Source organism: Callospermophilus lateralis, chromosome 3 (assembly GCF_048772815.1).
Source record: "Callospermophilus lateralis isolate mCalLat2 chromosome 3, mCalLat2.hap1, whole genome shotgun sequence".
NCBI lineage: Eukaryota > Metazoa > Chordata > Mammalia > Rodentia > Sciuridae > Callospermophilus > Callospermophilus lateralis.
The window spans coordinates 155327650-155355400 of NC_135307.1; the positions used below are offsets into that span (position 1 = coordinate 155327650).

At 39.4% G+C, this 27751-nt stretch overlaps 1 protein-coding gene across 1 annotated transcript in view; it reads right to left on the reverse strand.

Annotated features, from left to right (window-relative positions):
* Cfap61 (cilia and flagella associated protein 61) overlaps positions 1–27751 on the reverse strand; it is a 247891-nt gene that overhangs the window by 106748 nt on the left and 113392 nt on the right. The window contains exon 17 of the mRNA XM_076848917.1: positions 15553–15680. Coding sequence (XP_076705032.1) covers positions 15553–15680 — 128 coding nt within the window. The remainder of the gene's footprint in view (positions 1–15552; positions 15681–27751) is intronic.

Sequence of the window (27751 nt, forward strand, 5' to 3'; positions counted from 1 at the left end):
GGAGAAGGGATTAGATTATGAGAGCTGTAATCTAATCAGTGGAGTGTTCCACTTGAATGGATTAACTGGGTAGTAACTGGCAAGTAGGATGTGGGTAGAGGAAGTAGGTCACTTGGGGCATGCCTTTGGGGTTTATACGTTGCTGCTGATAAGTGAAGCTCTCTCTCTGCTTCCATCACCAAGCCTTTCTGCCATGATGTTCTGCCTTACCTTGGACCTAGAGCCATAGATTTGGCCAACCATAGACTGAATCTTTGGGACTATGAGCCAAAATAACCTTTTACTTTTGTAAATTGTTCTTGTTGGGTCACAGTGATGCAAAAGCTATCTAAACCCAGCTCCTCCTCCATTGTCCTTCTATCCCTAATCAAGCTCCCTATAGGTTTTGTGCACATATCCCAGGGTGATGCCATCTACCACCATTCCTTCATCTTGCATATTTTCTATAATGTACTCTTGGATATTATAATAATGTTTATTCTGAGATATAAACCTAATTTCTAAATACTCCAATGTCATCCCAAATTTAATGTGTTCAAAATTAGGGAGCTCCAGGGACATCATAAATACAGAGCTCTTTGCAGCCCCAATCCAACTCTTTTTAAAGCTTTATCAAAGCCATAGCTAACTAACCACTTCTCAAGCTATGAATCTGAAGGCCTGCACTCAGATTCCTATAATCCTTCCAACTTTCCATATTGGTCGTCATGCCCAATCACTTTTACCTTGTCCATATCTCTTAAATGCTGCCCCCACCCCCGCAATCATTCCTGTGACACATTGCTGTAGCTCACCATCTGGTTTCGAGAAATAGTATCTGGGTTAGTTTCCCTGGCACAAGTCTCTCTATTCTTCCCCTCTCCCACACAGCTACAGCTACTGGAAACCTCTTTTTAAGTTAAATCAAATCTCAATGGTTTTGGCTTTGAAATTTCTGTCTTTGCTTACTATCTTGGTAGCAGCAAAGCCCAGCGATTAAGATCATGGATTTGAGAGTCAGACTTCCTCAGCTGGACTCCCAGCTCTAGTACTTTCTAGCTTTTCTTTTGTTTGTTTGTTTACCTTGGGCAAGTTATTTAACCTTACTGTGGCTCATTTTCTTCACCTATAAAAGAAGAAAAAATACAACCTAATGCTTCATAGGGGTGCTGAGAAAATTAAATAAAATCATATCTGGAAAACATTTAGAATAGTGCCTGCTTCATAGTAATTTTTGATGCATGTTAACTATTTTTATCACCAAAATATGAAGTTCAAGTTCATTAGCATGGTGAATGAAGTTCTTACAGTCAGGACCTCATTGACCTCCCCAACCTTATTTGTAACCTTCTTGTCACTCATTGAAGGTTCCTACCTTTCATATAAAAGGCCATTCTTTTATATGAAAATGACATCAGTATTTTCTTTTTTCCTCCAACCTTGTATGTGTGTGTGTGTGTGTGTGTGTGTGTGTGAGAGAGAGAGAGAGAGGGAGAGAGAGAGAGAGAAAGAGAGAGAGAGAGACAGAGACAGACAGACAGAAGACAGACAATCAGGATTGAATCTAGAGGTACTCTCTCACTGAGCTCCATTTCCAGTCTTTTTTTATTTTGACACAGCATCTTGCTAAATTGCCCAGACAGGCCTTGAACTTGCTATCTTCCTGTCTTAGTCTCCGTAGAAGATGGGATTATAGGTGTATGCCACGTGCCCAACTTTCCAATCTCATATTTTGGCTAAGATAGTACTTACTGTAATCTGATTTAGCAATATCCAAAGATTTAATTTCCTAAATCTATCACTATTGGTCCCAAATCATGAAGCTTATAATCTATAATACTAATAGATTCTAACTCTTCTGAGGATGAAATGTTTAAGATTTTACATTTGATTACCTGCAAATATTCAAAAAGTTCACACAGATAGAACAGTGGGTCACAGGGTACAGCATGGCTTTGAGCAAGCATTATATAAAATGGCCAAACAGCACAGTCACAGAAAAAGCACAACTCTCAGATGTGATGGTGTTGGCTTAATGTATATAAACAATATTTAACATCATTGTGAGCACTGTGCTCCAAAACCAAAGGTCACCATATTATGGGGGAAAAGAAGTTCAAGTTAAGAGCTCAAGCCAATGAAACATTAAGCAAGTGCACCTGCATTTTTGCAGTAAATAATTCCAGTGGGGATTTCATGTTGCTGTGGATACAAAGGGAGGAACAGCTCAAAGATACTTGTAAAGCAGGGAGGGATTAGGGTATCCAGGGAAATAAGTAAAAGGTATTACATTTCATTCCACGTTTCAGGAGGGCAGCTACAAAATCAGGTCTAAACATCCTTATCCTTCAAATAAAGAGGGTCACTTTGCCAATTTATTGGGAACATGAAGAAAGAAACATAAAACTTTTCATGTTGTTTGTCCTTCTGGGCAGTAGAGACCCATCAATCTGCTAGGCAATCTGCTCAGCATTATTTATTTTTTTGCCGATACATACACATACATATATCTAACTATCTACATCTATATGTAATGTATCTATATTTTATGGTGTGGCAAAGGCAGCCAAAGCTACTGATTTAATTAACTGGTTTAATTAATGTTTCCATTCGAACAAGTAGATGATGTAGAGAAAAAATAATTACTACACATTAATCTCAACACCTTAATTTGATTTATTAAAACTTCTGCTTTCTGAACTGTCCAAAAGAGTGACAAAATATTTGCTAAATGATGATAAGTCCTAGCTCAAGATTTGACTGGATATTTTACTAGTCAAAGAATAGCTCAGATTTAGTTCACCCTTCAAGAGGTAAGATAATGGGACACAATTAATAATAAAATGCTATGGATAGGGGTGAAAAAGTTGGGAGTTATAAGAACTTGTACTATTAGAAGAAAAACTACAGCAAAACAAATCAGAAGAAAATATTTAATAGAGCAGATTAAGAGAATAGAAAATAGAGCAGATTAAGAGAATCTCAATTTTTCCCTTAAAAAAAAATTAACTTTTTTTTCAGTATTTTTTCTGTCCAGATCACAAAAGAGACCTTTTGACATGTCTTAGGGCACTTAGCTCATTTTGTTTTGCTAGCAAAAATGACCTAGTGGCTGCATCTATGTCCACAAAGCTGTCAGTAATGGCCCACTCTGAACTTTGGGAGACATCAAAGAGAGAGATCCAAAGGGAAGGAGGGGATTCTGAGAACATCTAGAAGAAGGTGGAGGGTTTGCAGGGTGAGACACAGGTTAGCCACTCTCTCCCTGACCCTACTTCTCTCTTCTCTTGGGTGCCACCTTTATGGTGGGTCAGAGCTCCCTGTTCTCATCAGTCCCTGTACAAACCAAATGGGACCTGGAGAAAGTAGACAAGGAAAAGATCTCCTAAGCCTTCCTTGAGCCAAAGCTTGTGGCCTAGGACAAGGGAACTGGAAGCAACACTGGACCCAACATAATGAATAAGTGTCTTCTTGGAGTGACCTAGGTGCTCTGAAGAGTCCCCATGTACCAGGTAGGGAGGGGCATGGCAGCCAGGGTAAGTGTCTGTGGCAAATATTTGGGGATTCAGAATCTCAGACGAAAAGCTTATGTGTCTTTGCACAAAAGCAACACATAAATCCTTACTGAAAAAAAAATAGGTAAGTGCTATGTTTGAAATGTCAATTGAAAAATGGGAATGAGATTTGAGAGTTTTGGCAAAAGAGAATCAAATGAATTTGAGCATTTATAATTTAGGGGAATTGATTGATGATGTTTTTATATATATTTGCAGGAGAACATTGGACATTTATATATACTAAGCATATACAAGATAGAAATACCAGCATGGCAGCTGTAAAAGACAAGTCAGAAGAAATGGCAAAACACAAGCTACTAATCAATCAGTTTCAAAAGACCAAATAACAACGCATCGTGGGTATTAAAAAATGAGTGACATTAGTTCTGGTGGGGAAGGATGAGGAAGGGCTTTATGTTTTGTGTAAATGCTGGGCTATTTATAAGGCTTTATTAGCATCATATGGGAAGGCTTCCCCATGCCTTGCAGATATTCCTTCTTGGGCCTCCATTCTTACCAGTGATAGTTTAAGCTAGGGCTTTGTGAAATGCTCTCTACTAGGTCCAATTGAGTATGTAATGACTTCAGCTATATAAAACTAATGATAACTTAATAATTAGGCCTGGTAAACCCTAAAGTAATGATGTGACAGAACTTATATGATTTGTAGATAATTAGAAAATGTGGTTTGGAAAACAAGCCCATAAAAACAATTTAGCCCCAATGAACAATTATAGAAGGAAATAATTTCCTTCTAGATAAGACTGCCAATTTTGAGAAAATGTTTACAGAAATGGTTTCCTCAACCCAGGTGCATTTCAGAATTATCTGGGGAGTAGTCAAAAATATATATTTCTTGATCCCACCCTAGTCCCACTGAATTGCAACCTCAAGAATAGGAGTCCTGGAAATTGCACTGCTGCAACCCTCTCCAACCCCACCTGAGTGGGGAACAAGTGGAACCTGCATAAAATCTATTGCTCATGGAAAGATTACTCCTCATTAGCCCTAATACCTAGGAAGTTGGTTTCACACATAACATCTTTCTCCACCACACATTCTTTAAAAAAAGGGAAAATTTCAAAGCATTTTTTTTCATTTTTGAAACCCAAATGCTTTATTATGTTAGTAGTATTGTATTATTTCTCTGCAATCTTAAAAGGAATATAGTTAGAAACAAGCACATGGTCAGTAGACAGCCTGGCCTGGTCTAGATCACACAGTGGTTCACAGAACTCTTGCTCTACAGAGAGGATGGCCACATGTTATGGTTGGATCTTTAATGTCTCCCAAAAGTCCTTATGCTAAAGGCTGCATTGTGTGGTGCTACTGGGATGAGGTGGAACCTTTAGGAGGTGGGTAAGGATGGGAGGAAGTTACTGGGGATAACCTTAAAGGGGATATTGGGATTCCATCACCATTCTCTCTCTTTCTTTTTGCTTCCTGACAGCCATGAGGTGAGCAGCTTTGCTTTATTCTGGGATCCTAATGATGATGTTTTACCTCCCCACAGGCCCAAAGCAATGAGGCCAAAAGACCATGCACTGAAACCTCTGAAAACCATGAGCTAAAACAAACCTCATCTTTAAGTTGATTTTATTGGGTGTTTTGTCATAGCAACAGAAATCTGAACAATACACCAAAATAGACATGTATACCAATGGTACAGAATAGAGGACACAGAGAAAAATCCACCTAAGTACAGTTATCTTGTACTAGACAAAGGCACCAAAAACATACATTGGCGAAAAGGTGGCCTCTTCAACAAATGATGCTGGGAAAACTGGAAATCTATATGCAGCAAAATGAAATTAAACTACTATCTCTCATCATGCACAAAACTCAACTTAAAGTGGACCAAGGACCTAGGAATTAGACCAGAGACCCTGAACCTATTAAAAGAAAAAGTAGGCACAGATCTTCATCATTTCACATTAGGTCCTGACTTCCTTAACCAGACTCCTAAAGTGCAAGAAATAAAATCAAGAATTAATAAATGGGATGGATTAAAACTAGAAAGCTTCTTTTCAGCAAATGAAACAATCAATAACATGAAGAGAGAGCCCACAGAGTGGGAGAACAAATTTACTACACACACATTAGATAGAACACTAATTTCCAGGGTATATAAAGAACTCAAAAAACTCAACACCAAAAAAAAAAAAAAAATCCAATCAATAAATGGGCTAAGGAAATAAACAGAAGAAGATATACAATCAATCAACAAATATATGAAAATATGTTCAACTTCTCTAGAACTTAGAGAAATGCAAATTAAAACTACACTGAGATTCCTTATCAATCTAGTCAGAATGGCAATTATAAAGAATACAAGTAACAATAAATATTTGCAAGGATGTGGGGAGAAAGGTACACTCATACATTGCTGGTGGCACTGCAAATTGGTGCAACCACTATGGCAAGCAATATGGAGATTCCTTAGAAAACCTGGAATAGAACCACCATTTGACCCAGCTATCCCACTTCTTAGTCTTTACCCAAAGGATGTAAAATCAGCATACAATAGTGATGCAGCCACATCAATGTTTATAGCAGCACAATTCACAGTATCTAAACTGTGGAAGCATCCTAGATGCCCTTCAATAGATGGATGGATAAAGAAACTGTGGTATATATACACAATAGAATATTACTCAGCCTTAAAAGAGAATAAAATGATGGTATTTGCAGGTAAATGGATGGAGTTGGAGAATATCATGCTAAGCGAAATAAGCCAATCCCCAAAAGCAAAGTCCAAATGTTCTCTCTGATAAGTGGATGCTGATCCAAAATGGGGGGCGGGGACATAGGAAGAATGGAGGAACTTTGATTGGGCAAAGGGAAGGGAGAAAAGGGTAGGAGGAATGGGGGCAGGAAAGATGGTGGAATGTGATGGACATCATTATCCTAGGTACATGTATGACTGCACATATGGTGCAACTCTACATTGTGTACATCCAGAGAAATGAAAAAGTGTACAATGAATTGAAATGCATTCTGCTATTATATATACCTAACTAGAACAAATAAATGAATTTTTAAAAAAGAAATCTGACCAATATACCATCTGTCACCTCTTCTGAAGGTCCCACATTCCTGCATTTTCAGGACAGGCTCTTTCTGTGTTTTCTCTCCAAATTGCTACTCAACATCAAATGGTATGTGTGGAGGGGGGCAGTTTGACATCTCCTAATTACCTCAGAAGGTAATGGATGAGTGTTATATGCTTAATCTCTCCTCTGCAGGTAAGAGAGAAAATGGTTGGTGGGTTCAGAGCTGAGGAGGGGAAATGAGGGTGCACAGTTGAGGGTTTATGATCTCCTTTGTCTTTTGGGGAGTGAGACTGCACATGAGAAAGGTGGGGATGATGGGATGGAGCTGGCACAGCCAAGATCACATCGGCATGACGCATTGAAGATGGAGGGGATCCTTGGAAGGATTATGAAAACACAGATAACTGGGCCCATTCCCAGTTCCTGATGCGGCAGGTCCGGGACGGAACCTGAGAATTCATATTTCTAACAGGTTCTGAAATGATGTTGATGTCAGTGGTCCAGAGATGACACTTTGAGAACCACTAGTGTAGAGGTAGAAGACTGAGAGGCTCCAGGGGTTTGAGGAGCTCAAGAAAGAAGAGCAGAGTCTAATATGTTTCTATGAAGGATGGAATATGATCTAATTAAATATTTGAGAGACACAAATGAAGATGTAAATTTTTGTTGTCTTGACATTTTATTATTTTTCTTTTAAGGCATCAGAACTTTTGGTCTTGGGATAGGAGGTATAGTCACAGCCTCCTAAAACTTACATGATAAACTTGAAATCACTGGCAGAACAGTGAAGCACAAGCATGTCAAGATCAAAGTTTGCAATGTCTTCAGATATCAGGAAAAGGCCTAAGAAACATGCATGGGTGGCCTATTCGGCAACAATGATCAGTTGGAACCTCTGAAAAGACCAGGATATGGTCTCTATAAATGTTAACAAGCGTGGTTCACAGGGCTCTGGGCATTCCTTAGTTTGGGTCAACAGTTAACAGGGAAGTGGTCCGTCTAATTTTCTCTAAAGTCAAGAAGTTTTGCAAAACAGAAATACCATAGAATGTTGGGTTATTTGCTTGGTCCTCTAGATGTTAAAACAGAAATGGTAGCTATTTTAATAAAACTTCAGGGGAATGTCTCACAAAGGGTCAGATGCAATCCTTGTCTGGAAACACCTCTGACTCACCTCCAATCTTTAGAGGAAAGCATCTTCCACACTGAGAAAACTCTATCACCTCAGTCATTTCCCTCCTTTGAAAGTTAATGCTCAGCTCCCACCAGGGATCTATTCATGTAAATTAGTGGTTGGTGCCAAGTATTAAGTGGTAGGCATTTTGATAGATACTTTGCATCTGTAACCTAATTTAACCTTCATACTAGTATAGAAGAGGAATTCTGGGGTGTTTTCCCCATTGCATGGGCTCATAGGTATTGAATAATTCTCCAGGGCTCCATTAGCCATGGAGAATACTGACTGTCTCCCCTACACCCCAACACAATGGTTCTCAGACTTAAGTGACCTTTAAGGTGTGAAAGCACAGACCCCTGGGCTCCATCCCCAGGTTTCTGATTCAGTCTTTACTAGAGTAAGACTTGTTGAGTATATGTACTTCAAATAGGTCCCAGATAATTCTGAAGGTGCTGGTCTGCAGATTCTATTTTGAAAACTACTGATCTAACCATACCTCTCTCCCAAAGTAGAAAGAGTACTGTTGTTTGCCAAGACAAAGTCCCCAAATGCCATCTTTTACTAGCAAAGGTTTCTGGTAGTATAGTACACCTGGGGTACCCTTTACAAATGTAAGAATGCCACAAAAGCCTCTAGACACAACTTTCTTCTATATCCTTCATTTTTTTTAACCACTTCTGTCTATGCCCACATGCTTTGGTAAAGGCTAACTGTGAGACTATTGATGAGAGAGAAGAAATAAACCAGGGAAACTAAGGGATAGTAAAGGTGTTCAAGCAGATGCTGTCGGGCCCACCTGTATTACCTTGGCTCATGCTCACCTGCAAATGATACCACCAATGCTTTCCTGCCTCTCTCTGCACAGGACATATTCTGACCATGGAAGCTGGAAGAACATGCCAGAAGAATAGCCCAGGCTGACTATGTAACCAGCAGGGCAAGAACTGGTGGCTAAAGAACACCCCAGCTTCCTTACCCCTCAGATGGACCATTCTCAGGATGGAGCCTCTGCCCATATTGGTGACCCACTGATAAATGCTTTACTACTACTACTACTACTACTACTACTGCTGCTGCTACTACTACTACTACTACTACTACTGCTACTACTACTGCTACTACTTTTTGGCTATCCTTCCTTCCTTGTCTCACTATCCTATTCTCTCAGTTCCTTAGGAGTACTCCCAACTGAACTACTTGCACCCAAATTCTTTGTTTTCAGCTTGGTTTGAAGGAATGCAGACCAAGACAGGTAGTAATGTTATCATTGAATATTATCCAATAGCAAATGATGAACACTAAGTAGGAGATTATGCTGCTTAATTTTGGGCACCTGGTTTGCATCTTGTGCCCTCAAAGATGCCTACCTAACATTCTTAATTCTAAAGAATCACCAAGAACCACCCCCCCCGACATGTGCAAAAACAAACAAACAAACAAACAAACAAACAAAAAAAAAACAATAAGCCAACCTCCTCTTTGCAAAGAAGGCTTAACATTGTCCCCAAAGAATTGCTTTTCTTTTATTCTGGGAGTTCTAATTTAGGTATTATGAGTGAAGTTACTCTGAAAGGAATAGAAGTAGATAATTTCATTAAGTGAATATACTTTTATTTAACACTAATTACATTTAAATATTGGAATCAGATTAGGAAACCCAGTGTGATTAGCAACACCTGGGAATATTCCTGGTCATTATTTTCTGATGGCAGAATGTCAATTCATTCTATTGGGGGTGTGGGAGTTGCAGGGTGAGGCTGAGCCTCAGTGCTTGACATACTCCTCCCACCTCTGGTCCCCCTCCCCAGCCACCTGACAGGCCTCTGCATCAGTCCCCGAGGATCCCTCAACATCGCGGCAAGATGCAGCCTGCCCCTAGATCTCTGCCTCGGGTTGCTGCCTGCTCCCCGGGCTCCATGGAAAGTGGGCATGTGTGTGCCACCATCCTTGCCACCAAGCTGCTTTTACCCTGGAGTAAACAGGGCAGTCAATGGGAACACAAGCCCTTCAATTCATGTGGCAGAGACCCACAGGACAGGATAGTCACATTCACCAACCTGTTCCTGGGGGTTTAGCTCTGAGATCAGCAAGGAAGCGCTGACTATTTAATTAGTCACCTAATTAGCGACAGGCCGCACTGAAGGTTTCAAATGTCCTCAGACAAATGTAAAGATAAAAAGCTTAATTAAGCCGCCAGCACTAGGCGGGCTGCTGCCAGTGCCCACAGCTGTGCCGGATATTGTGCGGAACCGTGCAGCCAGATAACAGGGGTTTCGGGCTTTGGGCTACAATCTGGGCTTTAAAAACATGCCTGGCCAGTTACGAGCTATTCTTATGCACCTCAGTACACTCAACCAGATGAGGGACCACAGTCTAGGTTGGGAAAATTTGTGATTTCAACCTTTGGTGAGATTATTTGGTCATTTTTTTGAGCAAAATTTCCTTGGTATGGAAGTGGAAGGCAATGTGAGCTTGGGTTTACAACGCCCACCGGCACTTCCTGTGAATCAAATTATATATTTCTCTAGTCACACAAAGGGTCGTGGGGGCACCACCCAGGGCTGCTTTCAGACACGGTCTTCCCATGATTCATTTGTGCATTTTTCTAGTGCCATTTCAGGCTCTGCAAGAGATTCTTTACATAAGAATTGAATTAGGAAGGATTTTTAAATAAAGGATTAAAAGGAATTGCTCTAGAGTTAGAAGTAAATGCTGTAAGAACCAGAGACACATGTGTTAGAAGAGAATAGAATAAAAGCTGCTTCAGCCCAGTGAGTTTGTGCCTAAGAGATGATAAAGAAGCTATTCTTTTGTATAGTTATGGGGAAAAAATACATGTTTGGGACTAAGGTTCTGAATGTCTAATGAGCTTCCAGGTGATGCCAATGCACCTGGTCCACATACCACAGAGTGAGGAAGGAGAGTGTAGAAACAAAAGAGAAGTTCATAGACCTAGATCCTGTAGTTTGATTTTTTCTTTATTATTTTTTATTATTATTATTTTGTTGTTGTTGTTGTTTTGCTTTGGTACCAGGGATTGAACCCAGGGGTGCTTAACCACTGAGCCACATCCCCAGCCCTTGTTTATATTTTATTTAGAGACAGGGTCTCGCTAAGTTGCTGAGGCTGGATTTGAACTCATGATCCTCCTGCGTCAGTCTCCCAAGGCACTGGGATTTCAGGCATGTGCCACTTTGACCAGCCTGGAAAAAGACCTCTTATTCCCTTGGAAAGGCTTTTAGACTTCATTAAAAAACTCTCCTTCCAGAACCAGTGCTGCCTCTGCAGATGACAAAGCTCACCTGGGGATGTGGCTATTGATCAAGAATAGGGAGTTCACTCTTGACCTCTGCTAGGTTTGGTCAAGTTCCTAAGGTGGCAGCACCTTTAGGTTGGCACGACCTAAGGATCCCATGATGCAAACCTTCCTCAGCACAGATGAGGACAAGGCCACCCTTGGAGCCATATGCTTTCACACTGGTTGATGGCAGAGCTGGGCTTATAGCCAAGGCTAAGTTCTGGTTTATTTTATTTATTTTATTTTTTAAATTTTTTTTTTTCCAGTGGTGTGGTTTTTAAAGAAGTCTTAGTAAAAGAAGTGCTGCTGGGGCTGGGGATGTGGCTCAAGCGGTAGCGCGCTCGCCTGGCATGCGTGCGGCCCGGGTTCGATCCTCAGCACCACATACAAACAAAGATGTTGTGCCCGCCGATAACTAAAAAATAAATATTAAAAATTTTCTCTCTCTCTCTTTAAAAAAAAAAAAAGAAGAAGTGCTGAGAAGAATAATGTATATGTAACACCCAGACTGCCTAAGCAAAAACTTCTGTCTCTAAGATCCAGAACAGCCAACGGGAACCATTCACCAATCACAAGAACTGCAATTTTAAAATAATTCAGGTCCATCACTTGAATGTCTCAGGTATCAAGAAGTACACCCAAAATTCACAGTAAAGATCTGTCTTTTCCTGTCCAATTCACTGGCTTCTACACCACAGGGGGAGGTAGTGTTTTCTTCCTCTGTGTTCCCCACTTCAAGAGAACTGTCCTTCCCCAGCTCATTTGCTGACTCATAGAAAAGCCCACGACCTGGTAGGGCAAGTGATGGGAAAGAAGGCTGGGACACCTGGGCAGGTGGAGCCCACACAGCCCCTCCTTAGCTCTCTGCCAAGTTGCTTCTGCACAGCACCCTCAGAAGACAAAGGGGAGGGAACAAACCAGCTGAGCCTCACCCACACCATGAATGACTCTCTATCCACTTTCTTTCTTCAAGCACCAGAAGTCAGAGGCCTCCCTGGGGGTGATGGAGATCGCATAAAGATCTGAGAGCAAGACCCCTGGCCACTGGGCCCAGTGCTAGAGGAGTTGGCAGAGCCAGGCCCAGGCCCAGAGAGGAAATAGAAGATAGGGACTCTGGTGTGTGTATCTGGACAAATAAGAGCCATACATGTCACCTGGCCAGAAAGGCCCAGTCCTAGTAAGGACAGGATGCAGGGTGACTTGGAGGCCTGACAAAGACAGGAAGGTGTATCTGAGCAGATGTAACTGTGGATGAGTGACACCTGAGGACTAGATAGAATGTTGTACTTTAAAATTAAAGTCCTAATCCTCACCCTCCATATTCCCCTGCCATGCCCCCAGCATGGAGTTTGCTTCCTTGTGTATTGGGTGCTGAGACTTGGAGCAAATCATTTCCACTCTCCCAGAAGCACCTTAACACTGAGGATGGATGGGTTTATGCAAGGACTACTACATTTGGTGTTCTTTGAAAAGAAGACCAAATGTACTTTGTAATTTCTTGCATGAAAATAATATAAGAAAAATGAATGTGCCTGTTGTGTCACCAGATGACAGAAATGCTAGTTTCTGGAAAAAGAGGTCACTGCACTGGGTCTCAAATGGATTTTCCAGAAACTACGATCTACTTGCTGAGTCTAATAATGCAGCTCAAAAGTACAAGGAGAGTGATTTTTTTAAAATCTTGCTTCCAAAATGTGGATTTAGTCCTCATTGGGACTCATTTCCCCTAACATTTGATGAAAACTATTTTTTCAATTTCATTCCAGTTAAAATCATGTATAAAATTTAGCTTAAGTGGCAACTAAACTGGTGAAGTAAAATATGCAGTAGGTTACTATGGTGATTGCTAATTTAAAATAATTAGAGAAAATAATGAGAAACTATTTCCTCTCTTAAGGATTACAGATCCGTAAACTGATACCAGTCTATTTTTAGTGTACATAATCTCTGTAATGATGATAAAGAATTATGAGTACTTTAGAATGCTTTAAAAAGGCCTTTCTGATTGGGGAATTCAATCAACCCGGTACTTATATCAAAATTTATATTTGTCTTTATTAAATTTAAGTCAATTCCATGAAAAGAGAATTGCATGTATATCTTAATATAATCATTTAAAATAAAATTTTATGACTGAATATAAAGCCAAATTAAGATTTAAGACCTGTTTATAATCATTTCTTGACTCTCATAATTTCACAACTCCACCCTGATAATTCATCATTCAATAGTGGTTGCATAAGACTTGCTGTTCAGAAATCTTAGATGAAGGTACCCAACAGAACAAGCAAGCCTTGGTACAATATGGTACACACAGGAAAATTAATATGCCACATTACTTCTCATTATTTCATTCTTATAATGAAATATTGCCACAAAGTGGCCACAATATTTAAGCATATGAACTCTACTGCTAACTTCAATAACAATATGTACTTTATTTCTGTTTAACAAAGGATATGTTCCAGAGAATTGAACAAATTGGCTAGAAACTGGAAAAAAAAAAAAAAAACAACCAACCAACTCAGTTCTTTGCTTATCTGGTTAATATGATGTCAAATAAGGAAAATCATCTGAAGAAAATCATCATTTGGGGTTAGCTCATCTCCAGGTTATCCAGACATAGGGCCACTGAGGGGTCATTTTCTCATTCCTTCTCTTATTCAACCTCCCATAGGCCCCACCCATCATTCTTGGATTCCTAATTTTTGTTGACTTGGTGGGCTGCATCTGTCATTTAACTCTGAGCACCTGTAGTTTTGAATAGTAGATAAAGTTTCTCATGTGAGTTTTAGTAAATGATTTGGGGGGAAATTGGCTTTGTGTGGGTGTACGTGCATGCACAGTGCTGGGGATTGAATCCAGGGCCTGGTACATGCTTGGTCAGGATTCCTACCCCTGAGGTACTCTGCCAGCCCCCAAACTGGGTTTTTTACATTCAGAGTTCTGTGGTCTCTCAAAGTCTGAGACTTTTAAAATATCTATGAGAAGCTGAAAGAGTAAATGAGGAATAGTTAATATGTACAGGGGTGCAGCTGAATAGAAGGAACAACTTCTAATGCTCTATAGCATGGTTCAGTAACTATGGTCGACAACAATTAATTGTGTATGTCCAAATAGTAGAGAGGATGTTGAATTCTCTCATTAGATATGCCAATTACCCAGATCGGGTTATTATATAAGAGTATAATATACCACATAAATATGTACAACTACTGTGTCAATTATAACTAAATTATACTTTAAAATAGAGTAAAAGAGGAAATTGAGTCTGAGAGAGGTTAGGCAACACACCAGGTTTCCATGTCAGGTCCTAGCAATGCCAGGGCATGATCCCAAGTTCTTGGACTTGAACCCAGGGTTCTTCCTTATAAAGAGGTGCTGAAATCCAATGAGCAGATGGAGAGAGATTGGAAAAGTGGTGAATCCTGTGGAATCACCTATCAGGAAAATGGGCTCTGAAAGGAAGGCTGATTTAGTGCCATGGGGTTAATGAGAACAGCATCAGAAGAGATGTGCAGGCCTCCAGCTTCCTTGAAGGGTTTTACTCTGATCTTCTTTGAAGGGTTTTACCCAAACTAACTGGTTGGAAGAGAGGTCCTTGGAAGCATACAACTTTTGAATGTCAATTTTTGATGTATGAAGTCAAAACTAGCTCCCAAACCTAATTATCTGGAATACCTGTTCAGTACTGATTACAGACTCCTCCCAGGAGTGTCTGACTCTGCATGTCTGGTGTGGATTCTGAGAATCTGTATCATTTTTTAAAATTTTAATTTGTTATATATGACAGCAGAATGCATTATGATTCATATTACACAAATAGAGCACAGTTTTTCATATTTCTAGTTGTACACAAAGTAGAGTCACACCATTTGTGTCTTCATACATGTATTTAGGGTAAAGATGTCCATCTCATTCCACCGCCTTTCCTACTCCCATGCCCGCTCCCTTCTCCTCCTCCCCTTTGCCCTATCTAGAATTCATCTAATCCTCCCATACCCCCCACCAACCACATTATGAATCAGCATCCTTAAATTGGAGAAAACAAGAATCTGCACCTTTAACAGGTGTTCCAGGTGGTTCTTATGATCTGGACAGTAATGGAAGCACTCATATAGAAGGGAACCAGAAACCATTTTTCTGGAAAGAGGCAGTACCCATTTTAGGCATTGTAGGATATATGGTCTTGTTGTAGCTACTCAAATCTACCTCTGTAGCATGAAAATGACAATAGACACCACTTAAATAAATGAGAGTGGCTGTGTTCCAATGAAGTTTCATTCACAAAAGCAGGTGGCAAGTCAGATTTACCTGGGGGCTATCATTTGCTACCCACTCCCCACATGTTAGGATATTCCCCCGATTCACTAATCCACCTAGGCAAAGTTGTGTGGTAACAAACTCAAGTCTGTCCTGTCAAGGGACTCTCTTAAGGTGTAGGAAGAGAATTGTTATAAATAAGTAAATACAACAAAAACAACTCACCAAAATATCAATGTCTCTAGGAAGGAAAGTCCCACAGTGGATGCACCAACCACAACAATCCTGGCATTGACAGTTATTTTAGGTTCCAACGTTAGTTTTCTGTTTGTGTGGTTCAAGGCATAACTCAACTAGAAGAAAAGAGTACAGAGACATTGAGAAGAATGTAGCTGAGTCAGCACCCCCAGATTGTAATTATGTGGAATTATTTAATGAGAATATCACTGGCAAATCAAACCTAAAAATGCCCATGTGACAGCCAGGGAAAAATGTAGGGAAGGTATTTTTAAGAAATTAATGGGAGAATATATTAATGCCTAACACACACACACACACACACACACAAACACACACAAATTGTGCTTGATTTGGATGATATTGTTTCATTGTGGAGAGATGCTTCCTGCAGAACTGAAATGCTTAATAATTAGAGATAGCAAGGCAAATAATCCTACAATTACACAACCAAGCCACTTCCTAAGATTCTGCAGTTCCTTGAAATGTCTCATGGTTTTCCTGACCAAGATTTCCTGATCAAGATTTTCTGACACTGTTGAGTGATAATTATTTTAGTTGGGTACTTTAAGACAAGTATTAATTTTTATTCATTTTTGTATCCCTCACACTACTTAACATGGTACCTTGTAGACAGTTGGCCATCAAAATATTACTTCTTGAATGACAAACATTTGTTGAATGAGAAGGATTGTTCAGTGTTTTAGGGTATCTGAAAGTACAGAAGACTCTCAGAAGTACAGAAAGTAACTAGTGATCCCTTTAACGTCCATGTTTGCAAAAATTACCTGGATTAGTTGTTCAATTTTCTTTCTTAAAGAGGCTGCATTAAAATGTACAAAGAAAGATTTTACAGAAGTCAGAAGCCTCTAAATTCTAGTAGGTCAAACCAACTTTTTTTGTTTTCTTAAAATCCTGAGATTCCAAGAGTTGGGATGCCCATAAGTTAATTTTGCAAAGTACTATTTTAAGTGGACTCCCACCTACCTTCAGGTAGCATGGGTGTGGGCTAATGCTTTGCCACTTACCAAGTAGCATTTAAGTTTGAGAGGATAAATCCCCTCTCTCTAGCCACATGGAGATAAAAAAATATCTTGAGCCAAATTACTTTTTTTTTTTTTTTTTTTTAAGAGAGAGAGGTGGGGGGTAGAGAGAGAGAGAATTTTTTTAATATTTATTTTTCAGTTTTTGGTGGACATCTTTATATATAATTTATTTTATGTGGTGCTGAGGATTGAACCCAGCGCCCCGCACATGCCAGGTGAGCATGTTACGGCTTGAGCCACATCCCCAGCCCCAAATTCCTTTTTAATAGGAATATAAAACAAGGTTCCTGGTGCCTCTCAGAATCTGACTCAATCCCTACTCCACCTTTGAAACACCATGGATCTGGGAAGAGACTGGATTCACTCCCATCTTCAAGAAGGGGCCCAAGTCGAGAATCCCACCCTCCTTGCTCAATAATTGGTCGAGGATGGACACGTGATTTAGGTTGGCCTAAGCAGAGTGAAGCCCAGGATTTTTGTATGATGATTGCAGAAAACTCTCTTGCTCACTAGATGGTATAGGGTTGCAGATGTGAAGCCTGTAATGGCTACAGTCATCATGCCACAAAGATAAAAACCATCTGGGCTCAAGAGAATCAGAGAAATAGAGCAAGAATTCCTTTCAAACCCTACCGAAGCCCATGCACTCCTCAGTTATATGAACAATACGTTATCAGCAGACATTGCCACCACAGTGCTGCACAGCAAACCCTCCAGAATGCAAATAAGTGTCACTTATTCTCACTCATAAAACTCTGGGTCAGCTGGAAGTAGGCTGGGCCTGGTTGCCATGAAACTTCCAGATCCACCTCACCTTTCTGTTTTTGGATGAGAGAGAGCTGGGGCATGAGCTTCCCATGGCAAAGGGAGAAATTTAAGAGGGTAATTGAAAATAAGCAATGCTTCTATTGCCTGTTGAAAAAGTCATGTGGTAGAGTGAAGTGGGTAATATACTCACCTCTAGCAAAAGGCTTAGCTGAGGGAGGGATGGAAGGTGAGAATGAGGAAGCCTACATTTCCTCTAGTGTTTAGGCCAGTTTATTTCTTTTAACATGCAACAGAAAACTTCCTAGATTGAGATACTTTTTAAATGAAAATAATGAATATCCTTTGGGATGACAAATGGCAGTTTTTTCAAATAACGGTCAGCTCTGATCAGCTCTATGAGGATTTCCCAGGTCAGTGAGGAATTGTGCAAAGATTCTAACTTATACTGGTTTATGTGGGTATCCCAGTGTTTCCAAGACAAGTAGGCTGACAGAAAATTCACTCTAGCTAGCCTTGGGCTTGGTGGTTTAGAGTGAGGAAAGTAGGAAGTGTGTGAGCTGTTAGGATGGCATCTAATCGCAGGTCTAATTCACAGATTTTAAATGCAAGCATCTTAACAGAGGTCAGAAATCAAGATTCTTTCCATAAGGAGGTGCGTTCAGACATTCTCCTCTGCTGTCAAAGCTAACGTTGAAACATGGGCAGTAATGAAATTCCCTGGTAAAGAATTATACCTCATTTGTGAAACAGCTCCAGTATCAAGGATACAAAGGCGGCTGGGGAACAGAACAGAATGGCTTTTGTTTCCTACACAATAGCTTTAACACCAACAGCTGCCAGGCCTCAGAAATCACCTTTCTAACTGCTAAATACACAAAGTGGCCCTGGGTGTCAAGAGTTAGAGATCTGTACCAATGATGGTGGGTGTCTCAGGAGAGTGATCGGGCATCACAACGATGCACAGTACACCCAATTTTACAACGGATTTTAATTAAAAACATGTCTATCATCAGGTATGATAAAATAGTCTGACCTAAAATGATAACATTTTTTTTGGTCCTAGATATCATTTTTATATGCCTAAAAAAAAAAAAAAAAGAATAAAGAAAGAAAAAAGAAATCTTCCCACCTCAGAAAGCTTTTAATGACAAATGGTAAATGAAGATGGCTTTTGCTGCTGGTTAATTTTGTCCATAAGCAGGAAATACACATTATTTTTAATAAAAGCAAAATGTTTCCTTCCTTTATATTCCTTCAAACTACAGGTTTTCATGGCAAAGGAAAACATTTACCAAAAAAAAAAAAAAAATGTTCCATGCATGGGGAAATCTTGTTTGAGTTTCTTAGTGGTGAAATAAAAAGAAAAATCCTGTCTATTGACTTATATTTTGTAGACAAAAATTGAATGTGCTTTGTAATAGTGAATTGTTTCAAAGATTGAAGAGAGGGGACTACAAGCTATTTATCTACATACCATAGCAATGATAACGTGGATGAGCAATCAGCCTCTTCCATATTCTTTTCAGACATTTCTGATTCTATTTTCTAATGACATCAAGTTAGCATTTTAGACAAAGGGATGATCTTCAATGCAGAGATCAACGTGTACCCCAGTAAGAAGGAATAAGCCATGCATTGCGATGTATAAGCTAACCTTTTAAGGTTAAAAGAAAAATGTTCCTTAAAATTGATGTGGACACTTATAATGAGTTTAAAATACCTGCAAACCTTACATTCTATCCCTCAGATAGGAAAGGAAAGTGATAATATGGGACACTCTCTATTCCTGGATTTCCCAGGAATAGAGACAGTAAAGGTCAGTTGGGAGAGGAGAGGGGTTGAGATGAGAAAATTGGGAACAGAAGTGAACAGGCACTTAAGGTTTTTTAAAATATTTTTTTAGTTGTTGATGGACTTTATTTTATTTATTTGTATGTGGTGCTGAGAATCCAACCCAGTGCCTCACGCATGCTAGGTAAGTGCTCTACTGCTCAGCCACAACCCCAGCCCAAGTTTTAACCTCTTTATCTGTAATTTCCACTGAGTTTTTGAGAACAGAAGACTGTAAATGTGCATGATGAGCCAGATGTGGTAGTGTTTGGTCACTTATATCTATTTATTTTGTTAGCCACACTTCAGTGGACTTGCTTGTTCCTGGAGGTCAGGAGTTACATCTTTTGTTTTTTTTGGTGTTTGTTTTATTGTATCTGAACACATCCTGGCATACATTTGGGGCATTCAATAAATGGTAAAAGATTAGATATGTTAGCTTTGCATTTCTTGAGTCCCTTTTAAAGGGTGTGATGTAATTTCTAATATCCATGATTATTTTAGTTGATTCTTTTTCAGTTCCTTAAATGACCAAACAAGGGATTTAGAAGTATTCGAGGTTAAGTTTGGCATTATTAGTAAAAATGATGTTGATATGCATACTTGGTTGAGTTGATGTTATAACTCACCTACATTTATTAAGAGACCTCAAGGTACATAATTTTGAATTTTATACGTTTGTTACCTGTTCTATGTCTATAGAAATAGACCATATATAACTTTACCTGACATATATAGACCTGAATTCCACATCTCCACATCTAATTTGGTTTCTCCACTGTACTTAGAATGAGTTACAATGATCACAATAGCATTATTGAAAGTCAATTTCAATAATATGTCCCAATCAGAAGCTACTAAAATACAAAGAGGCCAGTAAACTATAAATGTGTCAAAATAAATACAAATGATCCCACATAATAAATGCAAGGTTCATATGAAAATAGAACATGACAATATCTGTGGTGCATTTCTTCTAATGACAGTATTTCTTTTGGAGGTACCAATCAAACGGTGGGATCATCAGACTGGGTGTCATTAGTCTGGTGGTAAGGTTTGGGCTTGTTTCCTTAACTCTGCTACTGGTTGAGATTCGGAGCCTCTTTTCCTTAAACATCGGTTTCCTCGGTTGTAAAATGGAAGTAAATTATACCAACCTCTGCCTTCCTCAGCAGGCAAACATGGGAACTATTCATTTAAAAATGTCTACAAATACTTTGAGCTTTTCAGGCAAAGATGTTACACAAGGTAAAATTGCACATCCTCTCTCCCATCTGCAATATGAAAGGCAAATCTTTGAAAAATACGTTTTAAAAGGGCAAAACAATGAGCTCAATTTTCAGCTCACACCCATGTGTATATATATTTTTTTCTTACAGAAAGCTTCCAAAGACTTCAAAGGGAGCTCTGTCCATGCAAGAAAATGGAAGATGGAGAGATTCAAACCCATTAGGAATAAAATTTCTGAAATCCTTAATAAGCCTACTTTTGCTTTATAAATGTAATGGTTTTTTTTCCTATGCTTCTCCATTCTCTTTTCTCTTTGGAGAAGCCCTTTGTTTTCCCAATTTGAGCAAAACAAATGATGACAGATTCACAGTGCTACAAATGTCAGAGAAGATTCCAAAGTTCATAGTTCATAAGTGGACCTCATTCATTGAAATATTTGCCAGATAAATAAAGGGTAGCATGGTATACATATGCTTAAATTGAACCAATCAGTTGAAAATCTCTTCCACAGATAGGAAATGCAATTTCAAAAATACTTTCCAATAAAAATATTAAAAAAGACCAAAGGTAGATATGAACACCACACCTTTGTCTGGTAGAGCATGGGAAGTCTATTGAGATGTTATGGGTTTGAACCTTGTGCTATAGAGAATTCTTCCTTTTTTGGGGGGGAGGGGTGGTTGGGAAGGGGGAAGCTCCCAACAATTTTCTAGCTTCAACACTTCAGAAACTACAAATTGTTCTGACTGTGGCATCTGCCGAAAGTAATGATGACTCAAGGACACGGTTTGATTTCTTTCTTACTACCCAGAAAGAACATATACAAAATCATGCAATACGGCAGCCAAGAATGGGCCATGGTAATTGCAAGACCTCATGGCTGCATCTCCACCACTGTACTGTGCACACTCAAGGCATTCATTAAATGTTCGTGAAGTGAACAGAACATTCATTTTGCCTTTGAAAGATTATTCGTAACATTACACATGGAGAATTCTTATTTCTTTAAGGAACTATCATGCCTTTAATTCCTTTTCATTATCTCATTATGTATTGAGTGGGGACTTAACAGATTCTTGTGGCATTCTTGCATATAGATGGAATCCTAACTGAAGCAAGAAGTTTCCTGTTTATAGTTGGGCTATGCTGCATATTATAATGGGAAGCCCCAAATACTAGTAGCTTATTAAAAAGGATGGAAGATAATTTCTTATGCAAGAAGGACCCTGGGTCTCTGATCAGCTCGTGGCACTGCCTCAACATCCCAATATGATGCCCAGGGATGTTGAGGCAGTGCCATGAGCTGATCAGAGACCCGGGGTCCTTCTACCTGCACAATTCACCATCCTACTGCATGGCTTCTATCTGCAAAGATGATCTTGGTGGCTGTTTGAGATCCAGACATCATATCCTCATTCCAGGCAACAGGTAGAAGGAGGAAGGAAAGAAAACAAGGGTTTTCCAAAGGGAACAAATTCCTTTGAGCAGCTTTCCCAGAGTTCCTAGTCCAACAACTTCTATCTAGTGGCCAAAACTTAATACCATGGTCATGCCAGATGTGAGGGAAGCTAGAAAATGTATTCTCTTAGTTAGGCACTTTGCTGCCTTAAATAAAACTGAGGTCCTGTCACTAAGTTTAAAGGAAGGAATGGATATTGGGGGCAAAGAGTGGTCTCTACCATAGTTCCTAAGCCAATATAACGAGTTAATTACCTTAACTTGCATTTTTCTTATATTTTTCTTAATAATTCCATTGTTCTGATCCTTCCTATACCTATATTACCCATCTGACTATTATCATTATTTTGTACACATTGTAGAAAGTTAAAATTGTCAACAAAACTACTGGTCAATCTATTCTATTTAACATTTATAGTAATAAAAAGTATTCTGGAAATTGAATTGAGTGACTTTAGTGGATTTCATCAATTCTAGCTTGCATGCTTTTTCCACATTAGCATTCCTGAGATCAGACTTACAGTCAGTGGCATCCTAACAATTGCATTCAGCCAGGCAGCAGAAGAAACACAGTTGTCTCTACTTGTGCATGGGTGACTTGGCTGTGGCTGTTCACTGTCATCACTTCAAGAGAGTCATGTGTGCTATATGTACATTATGCATTGACTTTATCTGCTCTTGACAATGTCTTCAAAAAGATTACAACGTGATTTGGCATTGAAATACACACTTATTGTGTTCCCAGACAGGCTCAGAAACTGAGCAGCAGGGTACAAATTTGATATTAGTGAAACAAATACTAGTCACTGGAGTCACTGGAGGAATGACGGTAATTCTATATTTTCTTCCAATGCAAGTATTGAATGCTTTTCCGGAGCAAATAAAGGATGATACATGCCCACAAGTAGATGAAGCCATGTTATAGTTTGTTACTGAGGAACATGCAAAACATTTTCTCTATCACCCAGCAAAAATTGCAATGGGAGAGAACACAAATTGCCTCCTCTCTCTGAATAGATGAAAGAAACTTCAAAGCAATGATTTATATGACTGATTCATATGTTGTTCAGAACTTTTATTAAGATATTGTATCACAGTGTAATTGGCCACATTATTTTCTTAATGGCACATAAAATAAAGATGCATCTTACATTTGATAATGTCTTAGATTTGATATAGTTAGGTGGTTAATTTGCTTGCTTTCAATTAAATAATGGCTCTGAAAAAGTAGCGCATAGAATCATTTAAATATGATTGATGATGCATACACAAACACTGGCAAGGGACATCCACTGTTGGCTTTTCAAAGACACTGAATTTAATCATTAATTCCCAATATCAGGCCCAAGGTGACCTTAAATGGCTCTGTTTCTCTTCTTTCACAACTTGAGTAGCATCAAGTGAAATGTTCTCTGAGCTTCTGCAACATTCTGATGGAATCCTGTCTGTTGTGTGTCAGCTTCTGTAATGATTTTCAAAACACCTACTAAAGAAATGACTTCTTCAGGGTGAACAACAGGGAAAGTAGGAATGAGACAAATCTACGGCAAGAAAATGGTTAACAGAACCAGTTACCTGACTTGCATCACTACTTTTTTTTTAACTTTGTAGTTGTAATTGGACACAATACTTTTATTTTATTTATTTATTTTATGTGGTGCTGAGGCTTGAACCCAGTGCCTCACATGTGCTAGGTCAACGCTCTGCCGCTGAGCCACAACCATAGCCCCCGACTTGCACCATTGAAAAAGCAGAAAATACTACCATATTACATATGTATCTCTTTTAAAAAAATCTCATTGACTTTACATCTAGTTACTTAATCATTCTCAATTCTATTTTCCCATTAAATAACCACTACTACAGGAATCAAATGAAGGGGTGGCCTTAAAGGTTTTGGAAACGCTTTCAAAAGTGACGGAAGGCATTCTTCCATCCTATTAAACAGTACCCTTCTGAAATAATGGCATTTTCTTATAGGTATCCAAGAACAAAAATTGTCTTCCAATATAAAGTATATTGAAAGGAAACAAAGCTAAAACAAACACTGTTGTTTGTTTCTCCATTCTCTCACACAAAATATTCTGACACCCGAAGTGTGGGGTTTCTTCCCAGTCAATCAATTCTCCATCACCGGATATGTGTCCCACAGTTAATTCTGATACTATGTCTTTGGGGTCAACCCCACAACTCTGCTCCCCACCCACCTCCATTTCAGATATTAATTGTAAGTCCAGGTTGTCACCTGTACTTCTGACCAACTGGCTATCAACTGGAGGTTCCCACAGGCCCTCCTACTGTTGGATAATTTGCTAGAAATGCTGGCTTGCAGAACTCATTAAATTTACTTGCTAGATTACCAGTTTATTAAACAAGGCTAGAATGCAGAAATAGCTAGATGTATAGGGCATGGTATGGAGAGGGGAGATGGAGCTTCCAGTGCTTTCCAGGTGAGCCACCCTCCCAGCACCTGCCACCAACATGGAATTTCCCTAAAACCTCTGCATTAGGCTTTTTACAAATTTCTCACCACATTGGCATGATGGATTAAATCACTGGCCGTCGGTAATGAGGTCAATTTCTAGCCCTTATCCCCTCTCCAGGGCTTGAGGGGTGGACTGAAAGTTCTAACTCCTCTAATCACGTGGTTGGTTCCCCTAGCAAGCAGCCCCCGTTCTTAGGGGATTTCAGAAAATATAAACTCAAATGTGGTGAAAATGGCTTGTTATTAATAATTAAAGATATTCCTTTCAGCTTTATTACACCAGAGCTGCTTCAGGAACAAAGGACAAAAAACAAATATTATATAAAAAATGTCCCAGTTGCTTTTATAATTTAGGAAGTTACAAATGTTTCAGGGGCTTTGGCCAGGAGCTCTAAGGAAGGACCAGCTATATATTTCTTACATCGTATCATCACATCATGTCTACATATGAATGTCTTAGTGATAAGGTAAGAAATCAGAGACTATACAAGGTAGTCTATGCGAAATGTATTCTAAGGTTTTTGTTAAGAAAAAGTTGTATTGCTAGTTGTTTGCCCTGTAAAAATAAAAGGGTAGTTTATGGAGAGATGCCCAGATAGGGGCTGAGGTTGTAGCTCAGTGGCAGAGCAATTGCCTAGCATTCATGAAGTCCTGTGTTCAATCCTCAGTACTGCCAAAGAGAGAAAGGGAGAGAGAGAGGTCCACAAAATTCTTATAGGTATCCAAGTTGCTGCTTTAAAATATTTTGCACTTAATACCTGAAAGTAGGCTGGAATCTGTCAACCCTTAGGGCACCAGAAGTGGCACACAAATAAATAGCCAAAAGTTATTATGTCACAGAGTGAGCTCCCCTACTAGAGTTGCAACTCTGGAAAAAAAAAAAAAAGTTTGGATGAAATCAATATTCTAGTGTCAACAAAATTTTAATAAATTGAGTTTCAAAGATATGAATGGCTTTTATTAGCAGTTCTTGAAATGCTGGCATCCAGTCTACAAAATGGTAAGGAGCTCCAACAGAGTTGGTAAGTTTTAAAGGCAGAAAAAAAAAAAGGAGGAAAGTAAGAATGATGAACAAATAACTCACTGGTGATTTCAAGGTTACTTTTCTTACAGGGGTGTAAGGAAAATATTGTTCAAATAATTGGGATTTGCCTACCATCTCATTTCTCAGAAGGTCAGATCTTGTAAATAAACAGCATAGATTTCACTTTGGTAAGGCGGGATTTGAGCATGAGTGACTCCATTTTGAGCCTGCTATCTTTTCTTTAATACTAGCAACAAGACCCGTCTAACTAGTTGGTGAAAAGGGTAAGTGCATGTGAGCAGTCATTCTGGCGCTTTGGGATAACCTCCCACTATCCCCAAGTTTTACCATCAAAATTTGAACAGAGAGTTCAAGTCAACAAATGGATATAGAGCACATACTGTGCTTCCTGTCTTTAAGGAGTTCTCATTAGACGGGGAGACAGACAAGTCAACAAACAAAATGGAAACTACTGCTGCGTAACAAATCAGTCTAGAAGGCAGAGAATTTAAAGAATAAGCATTCATTTCCTTCATGGTTCTTTGAGTTGGTGATGTGGGCTATGCTCAGCTAGGGGCTTCCTCTGGACCTAGCTGGGAAGACAAGGGGCTACTGAAGTTGGCCTAGGATGGCAAGGAAAGTTAGGGAAGGCCTCCAGGAGAACGGGACAGATGAGTTGGATCTGGAAGGATCAATGGGATATTTCTAGGTGGACAAGGCAGAGAACAACTTTCTGGAAGAGGGGGAAGAGCCAGGGCAAGGGTTAGGAAGAACAACACATCTCCTGAAGTACCCAATTAACCTTTATGAGTGGGTTTGCAGATAATGCCCTGGGTGGGAGGCCTTGGAAAGGTGAAATGGGCATTCGTGGATACAGGAAGCAGCCAAAGAAAGGACCTAAGGGGTCAGGACAGAGGCAGGGAGGGAAGACTGATGACCCAATTATGTCCATGCTGCCACCTCCCATTTGCCAATATTACTTAGTAAATCTCTAAGCAGAGAATAACATGAGAACTTCTGTTCCCCCAGGGGACAAGCTGTGGCTCAGGTCAGGGTAAGTGGTTATATTTGCACTCTTGGTTTAGGCCTCTGGTTCATTTGCTGGGAAAATGACAGCACTAGAAGAAAACTCATTTTTTCTGAGAACTTCTGTCCAAGCATGTGCTGTTACACAGGTACAACTTTCCCATCTTGCTCTCTTCCCACTGTTTCTTTATTTTTGCCCCTGGATATTTTCAATACAGCCTTACATGTCCAGTGAGCAAGCTAACATGTGTGACTCTAATGTCTAATGTGCGCCTCCTTGCACACTATTCATCTTTCAAGTAGCCTCACTACTTCTGTTGACATCCAATTGTATCTCCGATTTAGTCTGAAGAAATTAAGCATACCTCTTTCATCTCAATGCAAACAATGGTTTGTATTCTCTTTCACATGACTTTAAAATTCCGCACACCAAAAGGCTCACCCAGCTTTTGTAAAAGCAATGCACAATGAATGTTTTGAAAGAATAAGCCTTTCTGAAAATTCCTACAGAGTATGCTAAGGCTACAAACAAAGTTCAAAGGAATGTGGTCAGCATCAATGGGATCGCCTCTTGGTTCCAGTGAAGGACTTGGAGGGAGGAATAAAATAAATCCACCTTCTTTTAAAATTAAAATGAAGAGAGAACTTGGCAGACAGCTAAGCAGAAACCTCAACAGGAAGAAGGCTGAAATACAATAAATGGGAGTGGCCCCTCCCAACAAAAGTTAGAGATACATTTTAATAGAAAATTCAGAGGCTGATTTCAGTCATTCAGATATTTCACATTAGGGCAGGGAAAAATAAAGGTCTTAGTCCTGCTGCTAATTCTTGTGAAATGAGCCGCTCACAGAATGAGAAAAATCGGTCCAGAAAATTTTCACCGTTTCCTTCTCTTTCTCTGAATGGATTCCTGGTGGTTTTATAGCACTTTAAAAGAAAACAAAAAACAAACAAACAAAACCCCCAACAATTCTGTTTTTCAATGGATACTCATCCAAAATAGTATTTAAAATATTTGAAGTTACAAAAAAAAAACAAATATAAATGAACAAAACAAACTGTTATAACAATAGTGCTTTAATTAATTAACACAAAAGGCTTCACCTTGCCTAGAAGTCCTGGCGGGAGCTGGGGTTGCTGCCCGTGAGTGCAACCCTCATGTGATGCTGGCAGCTGTGACTTTCAGGGAACATGAGACTACAAATGCAAAATCAAACAAGAGTCCTAAGGAAAATTTCCCCTTTTGCTCACTCCGTTTACATTCAAACACAAACCATTTCCCCCAAAATCCCCTAAAACCCCTCTAAGTGGGATGGGAGT